Consider the following 11,885-nt stretch of genomic DNA (forward strand, 5'->3'; position numbering starts at 1 on the left):
TCTCCCACCAAGCATCATCTAATACTGTGTCCTTTACTCTTTTTGAGGTTGCTAGATCTGTCTTTCTCCAAAAAGACCAAAACTCAAAATAACCATGGACCCAAGAGCGGTCTTGAGTCTTGACCTCTCTCAACCTCTTCAGCATGATTAATGAAGAGGCAAACTGTGTATCTGCAATCTTCAACAATTATAGATGTGTGTACTCTTTGTAGATTGTGAGTGTATTGGTATGATTTTGTACAAAGTTTTGGATATGTCGTGCATCCTCAATAAGAGTTCCAATCCAAGGTACATCAGACGCAATAGGTTTGAGTGCTAAATTCAAGGAATGGACAATGCAAGATGTCCAAAATACTTGTGGATATTTAGCTTCCACAATCATGCTAGCAACCTTGCAAACAGGCGCATTGTCTGTAGTGATTTGCACACCAGATTCAACACCTACATCTTCAATAATTTTAATGAACAACTCACCCATATATTGTTTGTCCTTGTATTTTCTAAGAGCAACCACTGCTTTCAAGAAAATTGGTCCATTGAAGGAAGACACCATGAAGTTGATGAGTGGATGGCGTGTTGCATCTGTGCATCCATAAAAAACAATACTAACCCCAGATGTTGGCCATGCTAATTTAATAGGCTCAAACTTTTTTTCCACCTCCTTCTTTGCCTTACTCAACAATGTAGTTCTAAGCTTCTCTGACCCAAGAGGCACATACCTCGATGGAGCCCCCCGAGTTAGAGCTCGTCACATCTCAATAAATAAAGGTGATCGTGCAACATTAAATGATACGAAGTTGAGATAGAAAAAGAAGGCAATGGTGAGATCAATCTCTTCTTTCCTCTCTTGCTGAGATACCTTATCCATTGGATCAAGTGCCCTCCTTTTTGTTGCTTGACCTGCAACCCCATCGGAACTCCCAAATGGATCGTTGGCATTGGTTTTCCTCAAGAATGGAAGGGGATCCTCGTCCTTGTTTTTGTTAGATGATGCAGCCACCATTGCCACACCAACATTGGCCTTTCTTTCTAATTCATTTCTCTTAGATGCAGTCACTCTTGAACATGCTCCAATTCCACAAAGATGGTAAGCCTAACAAATGTGCTTTCACAAGGAAATAGGCGCTCTTGAATTGGGTGTTGCAAAAGTTGCATTTCCAAAGAACATTGCCTCCTCCCTTTAACATGCTGCCTGGCCCTTGATCTCTTGAAACATACTTCCACTAGGGATATTTACTTTCTTGAGCTCGTTGTCTTGCTAAGTTGATGTTTCTTTCAACATTTGAAACTACTGTTGTAGCCCCACTTCCAACAGATGGAACACTAGTAGACCCTGATGAAAGTGAAAGAGACATAATTGGGGGCATCACCAATGGGGATATTCCTCCCATTTTTTTGCCCCTTCCCTATTGAGCCATGACTGCTGTAAAAATAAATAAAAAATGTAAACAAAATGATGGGCACACTTCTATAGCAAAAATAGAAAGAAAAATGGAAGAAGAATCCACATACTTGTTGCTTGAGTCACCTCCAAAACATGCCAATATCCTTTGCTAGTCGTTCCCAGTCCCACAGCTCCAAAACCACAAATGAAAGTGAGCAAAAACAACCCAAATTGGCTAACCGCGCAGGTCCATTTTTGCCAGACACGTGTCCGAAAATCAGGATTCGTTGTGGGAGCGAATCCGATTCTCGTGGGACACGAATCTCGATTTTCGAACACACACTTGCCTCAAATCGGACACGTGTTCATCGAGAATCTTGTTCGATTCACCTGATTCACGACATGTTGTGGGGTGGGGGGGGATGAATCCGGTTACTTTGGTTATAGCAGTCAACTATCATATAATGTTTACAAGATAGGCCATTTATCTGATTTATAAAATAGATATTAGAAATAAAGTAAGAGAAATCACCAGATGGTTGTGGATGTGTTAACTTGTGTGGAAATTTCAGAATAACTTTTAAAACTTTTTCTTTTAAAAGACAGTTAACTTCTATTACTCGTTTATCAAGTTTCACCTGAGTTCAATTTGTCTCCAAGATATGTTGTTTTATGTCGGTGGTTTGAAGTACAATGCTGAGTAGCCAACGCAGAGAATGCACTTGTTACATTGTAATGAGGTAGTTAGGTTCTATTATCATATGCTCCCTAGGCATTTTCTTGATTCTTATTCACAAGAGTTCAAATAAAATATCATTTTTGGGATTATCCTCATAGATTTAAGTCATTAATGCATGACCTATGTCACATAATGATTAATCAGAATGACTGTGCTAGAGCCAGAGCATTCTTAGGACGGGTGACCTTATTGGGAAGGGCTGCTACAAGGTGCAAGTCTCAGACGTGATCCCATTTCTTCAACCCTATGAGCATAACCTGATAGTATGAGCGCTAAGTAGACTTTTCATCTTCATGAGACACTGGTTGTTCTAATTAATTCTCATGGAACATGGCTGAAGCATTAATGGCTTATTCTTTGCAGATAATCAAGAAAATGATATTTCATATGTTGCACTATGGAAGTCCCACAAATATTAGAGTTCAAATCCCAAGTTTCATTCTCATAATCCTATCCTGTGCGCCTCAGGTGTAGGATAGAGTGGTTTTCTCTGCTCTGTTTCACAAAATGCTGAAAGAGAGTAGGATCACTGAAAATTGGTAAACAAGTTCCATTCCATTTTCTCCGTATGAGGTCATATCAGTCCGAGTCCGTTACCAACCATCTTGAAATAGGTTTTCCACTTTTAACTGTTAATGTTAAAATTCCAGTTAATGTTGATGTTTACCTTATAAGTTATAACCTAAGTGCCTGGACGCTACAAAATTGTGATACAGTGATACGAGAGACACAAGTATCTGATACCGGTAAAATTACAGGAAGTTGTACTTTTGAATAGGTAGAAATTATCAGGTATCTTAGCTTATAACTTGTTCTTTATATTACTGTTGTTATAAACCTTAGAACTTATGTCACATGACATGGGGCATGGGGACATGGGACACGTAAATCCCCAAACGTGATAAGTAGAGACATTATATATATTTGTATAAAATAATAAAAAAAATCATAAAAATAAACTATAGACATAAAAATGTAATTTTTTTGGGCATTAAAAGGATAGAATTTCATCAAACCGGGACACATTTATTGATACGTCAAGGCACATTTGCACATAATTTTGATCTTTTCGAGGTTTTTAAACATTTTTTGGTGTCCCCATCATTGGACATCTGGCAAGTGCTTTCAGAGTGTCAGACACATATTTAGCAAAGGACGTGTGCCAACTGCCGAACACTTGGACATCGAGTATCCAGGTGCTCAACACAATGGACATGCGATATGCAAGGTTTTGGAGGACATGTTTTGTTTTACAGAATATACATTTTTTTTAAGGTTACCTGGTAGACCATAGGACTACCCATGGGAATTCGAACTGGTGACCATTACATAGGACTACCCATGGGATTTCAAACTGGTGACCATTACTCAAAGAAGCCTTAACAGTGCACCCATTCACCAACTGTTTCTTACACGTCATGGGCTAAATATAAGTTAATTTTTACTTTCCATGACTATAGAAAATTTGTTGATAAAAGTTAAATAAAATTCCAAATCATCATTGAACAGATGCAGGAACGTGGGTGGTGCTTCCCAGCAGTTCTTACTCTACCAGTAGTTCAACTTACATGACCATGCTTTGAATCAACTCACCCTCTTAGAACTGAAACCATCATTTTCAATGCCATTTGAAAAATATGAGAATCTATTGAAGAGGGGATTGGATCAGGCTCATTTGAGCGCTGACACCATGTTTGATACTCTTTTGTTCCTTTTGATTTATCGTTCTGTTATCAAGTAATTATATTTTGATACCTTCCTCAAGAAATGCACAGAGAAAGGGAGAGCGCTCTCCTTTTTCTCTGCATTTTCTGTATGACTGACTATGGTATCAGAACATAATTACTTGATAGCAGAGCATTAGATTGAAAAAATTGAGAGAATGAGGCAAACTCATTTTTTAATTGAAAACGACGATGCAAAATACTTTCAAAGTACAATAGCACAGGGGTTTTATGGCACTAAGGTCCCCTATAATCTTACGATTTAGTAAACCACAACTGTATGGATCACATGCCCCTTTCGGATATCATTGCTTTAAAGTTTACGCTATAATGGTTTGATGACCTGGGTTTTGATCTAGGCTGTTGATCCAGATTTCATGATTGGCACCCATTGAAGAAACCTAGGGCGTTGTGATTTGTATTGACAATGTTAAGGTCCCTGATTGAATCTTTCTGCAGCTCTATGCAAATCTATATCTGTTCACCATGTAAGGTTTACGTATATGTTTTCAAGTAGTCCAGGGTTTATGATTGGCTCATTCTTTTCTTTGGCTTTTGATGACCAGTGGAAATCCATGTTCCTTTTTCTTGTTCGTTGTTGATGGTGGCTATGGCAGCTGTGTGCTGTCCCTCTATTCTTCTCCAGTTGTCATGGTGTGTGCCTTGACTATGTTGATTAAGTTTGACTTACTAAATCTCATTTTCCTGCCTTAGTGAGTTCACTTCACAATTGGTACGTTTCCACTCAGTCTTTTGGCTGTTGTTTGCTGAAACTGACTTCCTGTTGATGGTCCCATGCCTAGTCATTTTTGTGCTCTCCAGGTTTCAGCATTTTTACACTTCCCAACCATCAACATGCCTAGTCATTTTTGCGCTCTCCAGGTTTCAGCATGTTTACACTTCCCAACCTTTCAATCTTCTAATGTTTCAAAACTTTTCTCTACTTATCCTATTCTCGCTTCTCGGCACATTGTCCTTTTGAGATTGCACATGACATGCACGTCCTACATGCTAATCCTTCTCCAATTTTTTGATATCTGCATTGCTTCTGTGGTCTTCAATAGTCTTTGTGGATCGACACTTTTATCCGCTCTTGGTCCTTGTGGATTCACAATCCCTTGCCACTGTAGGACCACCTTCTGCATGTCTTCCTTATGCCAGACCACCTGCCATCTGTGGATCTGCAATCTATTTTTCGGAGTCTGCTGATCAGGGTTGGAATTTGGATTTCTCATTACCCGTCAAATAATTTTTTTTTGACATTTTGGGTCTTTAGTCTTCCCATCCAAAAACGTTATGTTTAAACTTTTGCCCTTCCATTACAATGTTTTGATGATAAATTGCCCCTTCACCAACAACGATTTAATTAAAAAAAGTACCTTTTTTGAAACCAGAATGAATAATATTCTTTTTATATATTAAGATCGCGCCTGTTCGCGTGCAAAATTGGGATTTTACATAGTATTTTTGAGCCTGTTGAGGGCCGCTGATACATCAATTGTTCCCCATTCCTTCCATGAGAGATTTCCCCATTATTCTTACAAAATATTCTCATTTCTGGTATCCTATTGCTATACATTCGACAACACTGAAAAAGTAAATATATACATTTAAAGTGTGCCATTCAAAAACATTTGCAAAACCAGAGAGAGAACAGACTATTCTTCCATCGGCGCTGCATTGTTCAGATCCAATGCAGTGGATTCTTCTTCATTGCTCTTGCTGCTCTCCTCCATCTTGAACTTCAGCTATTCAATTTGCTGACACAACACATCCACCTCGTCCTCCAAATGGTGGATTCACTCCTTCTCCAATTGCCGCTCCTGCATGGCCAAATTCTCAAGCTGCTGTTGCTGGATGCAATGCTGCAGAACAACCAATCCTTCCCGAATCTCCAAGTGATCCTGCACACAGTTGTTACATGCTTGCCCGTTGCTGCCTTTGACCAGAGAATTACCCTCCCTTGGCCCCCCTGTCCTAGGCCTACGATGACCCCAAGAGCCAGACAATGAGCTATCCTCAGCATAATTGCTATGCACGCTCATGTTGGTGTTCAGAATACCATTGATGCGCCACTCCAGGTTGCCACAGACCCCCAGTTCCGAAATATCGCACACCCCCAACTTCAGAATACCTGCGACCCACAACTCCAAGCTATCACCGACCTCCAACTCCAAATTTCCCTCGAGGTTCTGCTCTAGAACCTCCTCCCAAATTAGCAGACTATCAACCCTCATACTAGCAGCCACACTCAGACAAGCAAACCTCTGTAATTCGACATTCAAATTCTCTATGATGCAGCTAACTCCTCCAGAGACACCGCTGAAGTCATGGGCAAAAACCCAAAACCAACAACTGATACAGAATACCATTGATGTGCCACTCCAGGTTGCCACAGACCCCCAGTTCCGAAATATCGCACACCCCCAACTTCAGAATACCCGCGACCCACAACTCCAAGCTACCACCAACCTCCAACTCCAAATTTCCCTCGAGGTTCTGCTCTAGAACCTCCTCCCAAATTAGCAGACTATCAACCCTCATACTAGCAGCCACACTCAGACAAGCAACCCTCTGTAATTCGACATTCAAATTCTCTATGATGCAGCTAACTCCTCCAGAGACACCACTGAAGTCAGGCGCAAAAACCCAAAACCAACAACTGATACTTAGAGACCCCAGCTTCAGCTGCCAGGCCTTCGCAGAGGCCACCTGAGCAAAGATAAACCTTAAACCATAGAAGCATATCAAACCGTTATTCCTTAAATAGAAGGTGCAGGTATGAGTGATGATGCAGTACTGGGGAATGGTACTAATGGAGCTGTGATCCTCAATTTCCCAACTATCAACCATTATTAAAAAAAAGAAAAAGAAAAAGAAAAAAAGTATCCTTCAATAACATAATTATGTTAAATTTTTTCACATATTTATCATAAGAAAAAAACAACATGACCATAACACAATTTATTGAATCATGAAGTCCATTTTACTCACATATTGATGGGATGATTTTATTCACTTATTGATGGGATCCACAACTCCCAAACCAACCATATTCCACTTATCATTTCTTCTCCAAAACACAGGATACAAAAATTATGGGCAAATCTAAAAATATATTTTACTCACACCTGGCTTGCCATTATTGCAATCAATCTACTCCTATTTCAATATTCTCAATTTGGATTTCTATCAAAGCATTTAAATGTTGCAATTTCAGTAAAAACAAATGGATTTTTTTCACCAATGCCAACAGGAAAGTTTCCCAAGAAGAAATTTCCATTTCAAGGACTCTGGAGTTGACTTATCATCTAGGCTCCATGTCCTCTCCACCATCATAATCACATGGAATCGATGTGGGGTCCAAATTTATAGTAAAACCAACACAATGTATTAAAAGTGTTTTAATATTTCATAAAGTTTTACATAGGAGTCTTGGTCGATAACCTATTATCAATAGTGGAAATCTTAAAATTGGACAAAGAATCAGTACTGTAAAAAAATTACTACATCTAACATTCATAACCAACTCAGCTATAATCCACCTTATTTATTTTCCTTCTCGTTAGTGAAAAACAACGAGACTAGAGTACATCATTCACATGACATTTTTTAATTTTTGGGACCGTACCAGGTGGTCAATCATACATAAACAAATATCATTTTTAACCCTATTTTTCATAACCATCCTCAAAATTTTAAAAATATATGTTTGCCTAATGTTAGATCTTGTATATGTTTGCTTCAGTGATGGTGGTGAGTTCAGAGGAATTTTGGAGGCATTTTCAATTGTAGGAATTTTGGCTTTGTTGTCAAGTGAACAATTCGTGAGGTGTACTCTTGTATCATTACCACAGCAGAATAGAGGTTCTTGGTGTGACCTGCAAAAGTCACATGCACTAGTCCATATTCTATGAAAAATGTAGATATAATGCTGAATTTGTAGAATTGAAAAACAAATGAAAATCTAAAGGTAGATAATATTTCCCGTGCAAATTTCTTACTTTTCAATTTAGAATGTTAAACTAATGGCAACACTCTGGCTCCTTTGCACTGATTTTAGAATTGGCCTCACAAAACTTCAGGCTTAATAACTCTCCAAACTTAACTTATTAGTAATGAGATCAGGTGTATTTTAACTAGATGACTATTCCTACTACTACTCAAATTATAAATTATTATAAATGTTAATTAAAAAAAATTGTCCTTGGTTAAGCCTGAAGCAAGTTATGTTGGTTAATAATGATGAGAAATTTGTAGCAGAGGCTTCTTGAGAACAACAAAGAAGAATTTTTTTTTATAAAAATAAGTTGCATCTATTTGGGTAAGAGGTTTCTGCTTGCAACTTAAAGGGAGGTTCGTGCAATACTAAATTACAACAAACATATTTTCATAGTAATAAACATATTATTAATGGTAAGAGACTTAAATATATTTAAAACTCATATGGATTAACTTGCGTAGTAAGAGTTGCACTCCCGACGAAGTCACAAGTGTTAGGCAACATCCCATTCTTAACGTAATAGTTGTTGAAGGCATAGGAAGCATGGGCCTGCACATTATCGGGGTTAAAGCACACTTCAACTTGTTGTATTGAAGTGCAATTTGTGCTAAAGTTGTGCTACCATCTTCCTCAACCCAGTCATCGGTGCCTTCGAGAGGTTATTTTCCATGGCATTCCAAAGCTTCTCAATGCTTCCAGAGTGTTATATGGGTTTCTAAATTTAAAGAATTTAAAATCTTGCATGACTTTTCAGAGAAAAAATGCTCCTCATGCTCTCGGCTTTCCATGTGACCATCCTATCAAGGATGAAACTTGAACTACCAAAGCACACTAGGGAGATCTTGGAAGTTTGACTTAAAACCAGAATTTGATAGCTTAGTGATTGTTGAAGCATGGTAATGGTGTAATAGTTCTGGAATGTGTGTTGCATCCATAATGTAAAATTCCTAAAAATTCATGATCCCTGCTTTCTCTAATAACTCCATAGTGTCAATTTTCTCATGAACTTCCACTACATGCATATTTGCTTCTATGTGTTCTTTCAACATAATTTGGGCATGTGGTTTGGATGAAGATACCATGCTCTCGATATGCTCAGATCTATCAATAAACTATAGTTGATTCTATCTCAAAATTCTAATGCCTTTTTCCTACACCTCTTTTTTTAATAACAATTTCATTCAATGGTTCATTCATTTACTCTGCCAGCTACCCACATGTATGTCACTCGCTCAATATCTTCTAGCCACCTCCCATTTTCAATCTTTTATTTTGGTTGATTTGGTCATTATGGATATCTGCAATAATATTAAAGTTATATTCATCCAATGATCTACAGTGATTTTGGATTGGTAAGGTACACACTGGTTAGTTTTGTGTTTGGAGTCTGAAAAAGCGATACCACACCAAATGAGCACGACATCCAATCTGATTTGTTTCATCCTATTTTAGATGAGAATTAAAACCACTTTGAGTTTGTTCTAAAACCTTTGTATACTCTACTCATTGTTTTCCTATAGTTTATTAATACGCGGGTGAAAGGAGGTAAACAACTTAAAAAACATAACCACGGCATAAACGGCATAAACTATGTTAGAATAAAAGTTTTATTAAAATATAAAATATAATATTTGCCATAAAATAATAAAATAATACACATATATATGAATTCGAAATATCATAGCACTTAATTATTGACGTGTCAATATAGTTTTTCACAAGTAAATACGTGCCATGAAATTTTAGGCCAATATAGTTTTTCACGATTAAATACCTGCCATGAAATTTTAGGCCGGTTGACTAGGTGCAAGTGCCTTTCCGCTGTTTGACAGATAGTAATGACTTTTTCATAAAAAAGTGAACTGTCTACGTTTCAAAACCCATCACAAGAAACTGTTTTTTAAATGTTTTAAACGTAAAATAAGGTCAAAATGCCCCGTCAAATTCCAACCCTCTGCTGATCTCTACCTGCGTGTCTCTTTTTGTGGGTGCAACAGCAACTCTTTTAGGTTCCTTGTCATCTGTGTTGATGCTCCAGCTTGTGATTGCCGCTGCTAATTTCTGTACCAGTGATACCAGGCTGTCGACTGGCACGTTTGATTCTCCTCTTTCACTTCTGATTCAAATCTTTTGTCCTTATGTTATATGTTACAGCCAAATTTGTATTATGATTTTTTATTATGTCCAACACCTCAAATACAGTTAAAACTACAATCACACCTAGTTAGTCTTATGAGCAAGAGAAAGGCACTAACAACATTAGAACTGAGTTGCTTAACCTCCATAATGGAGTTCTAAGAGGACGAAATCAGAAACACTGAGGAAATAATGTATGCACAAAGTAGTAGAGGGTGAAGATTACATACTTCTAAAGTTCAGCTCACGACGGTATTAGAAATAATGGTGGTTATTATGAATTCAACTTAATGCGAATTGTCCTTTGGGAAATTCAGAAATTCATAATAGAAATTTCTTTGCAGTTCCAAGATACTAAATACAAATGAACAAACAGTCCAAGAAAGCAACAATCTGTATCCTAGGGTTCCATGGAAATTCACAATAGAAATTTCACTGGAGATCCGAAAAAAAGTGAACCTACTTGTTTTAAAATTCAACTAACCAATCCAATGGATGTTAAACAAACGAGGAAACAAGCACCGACTCTATGCTTTCCCACATGTTTTACTTTTACATCAAATCGCAATATAAAAAATATAAAAATAAAATACCTAGAGAAGTAAAATATGATCATGGTATGAACCAAACTGATTTTAGTCAATTATATTTCCTGTTTTAGGGCTTCATCGAACGGTATTAAAGCTTATTGCTTAAATCATATTACACAAAAACCTTTCCATGACAGTTTATTTGTTGGAAGCTACATTTTGCAGTATACCAGTTCTTACCTAACAATGCCAACTGTGTAAGACCTTTTATCAAGGAAAATGTGGCCCTTTTCTCTCAATGATGCATGGAATAATTTTGTTTGATTGAGTTTGCTACATGATTTGATTTATGATTGACCTTTCGCTTTTGGACAGGTGCAACACAGAAGACATTCTTTTAGAGATGGATCGTATTTTGCGGCCAGAGGGCGCAGTCATACTTCGAGACAATGTTGATGTTTTGAACAGGGTGAAAAAAGTGTTAGGTGGTATTAGATGGCATAGTAAGCTGGTGGACCACGAAGATGGACCTCTTGTTCCTGAAAAAATATTGATAGCTGTGAAAAAGTATTGGGTGGCTGATGGGAACCGGACTGCAGATTCTTGAGCAAAAGTAACGAGAAAAGTATGATAGCAACGTTGTAGGATATTGCAGCAAGGTCCCCATTGACGCGTCGTGAAGGAAGTTACTTTAGGTTCTCACAAAAGAATTTACAAAAAAATTGGCAATGGATCCCGCCTTTGAATTTTTGTTGCGATTTTAGGCTTTAATGTAAGAGGATTGATTCTTGTGAAAATCTGAAAGGCTTGATTACTTAAGTGCTGCATGCGTTCTTCATCTAATTTATTTTTTTGTTAGTATTGGCCCCACTTTTTGGATTTGGGGTTAGATTGTTAATACATATTTGCAACAGTAATGTTTACGAGCATGGAAAATTGTAGAATTTTCCTACATGCGTAGAACTGTCATTTTGACTTGACCCCGCTTATTGTGCTTGCTGTTTCTACATCTCTGTCTACATGAGTTGGAAAATCCTCTTAAATAGAAGAAACGTAACTGTAACAGCAAATAGTCAAATAGCTGTTTTGTGCCTTTTTTGATTGTGCATACAGAAGCCATAATATTTATGTTAGTTGAGATCCCAGTATTATGTCATCTGTGAGAACCATTTCAGTTCAGTTTTTAATCAATATTTTGTGCCTCCTTTGCGTGCGAACAGACAAAGAGGCTTCATAAATAAATCCATGCAATTATTAGGCTGTAAAGTTCCAGCATTTGCTGCAGTCATGGGTGGTGAATTCGCGGAAAGCCTCCCTTTTTCTGATACTGGATTTTCAATTTCTGACGGTTACTGGTCATCATTATGAT

At 37.6% G+C, this 11,885-nt stretch overlaps 1 protein-coding gene across 2 annotated transcripts in view; it reads left to right on the forward strand.

Annotated features, from left to right (window-relative positions):
- The window catches only part of LOC149166264 (S-adenosyl-L-methionine-dependent methyltransferases superfamily protein), an 84,806-nt gene extending 73,310 nt beyond the window's left edge, over nucleotides 1-11,496 (forward strand). For both annotated transcript variants that reach the window (XM_089432515.1, XM_089432514.1), the window contains exon 7: nucleotides 10,892-11,496. In XM_089432515.1, the coding sequence (XP_089288641.1) occupies nucleotides 10,892-11,123 (232 nt within the window). In that variant the 3' untranslated portion in view covers nucleotides 11,124-11,496. The remainder of the gene's footprint in view (nucleotides 1-10,891) is intronic.
- Nucleotides 11,497-11,885: the final 389 nt, after the last annotated feature.

The sequence above is a fragment of the Pinus tabuliformis genome, chromosome 5_1 (assembly GCF_031772625.1).
Source record: "Pinus tabuliformis cultivar Carrire ecotype Pingquan chromosome 5_1, CPIR1, whole genome shotgun sequence".
NCBI lineage: Eukaryota > Viridiplantae > Streptophyta > Pinopsida > Pinales > Pinaceae > Pinus > Pinus tabuliformis.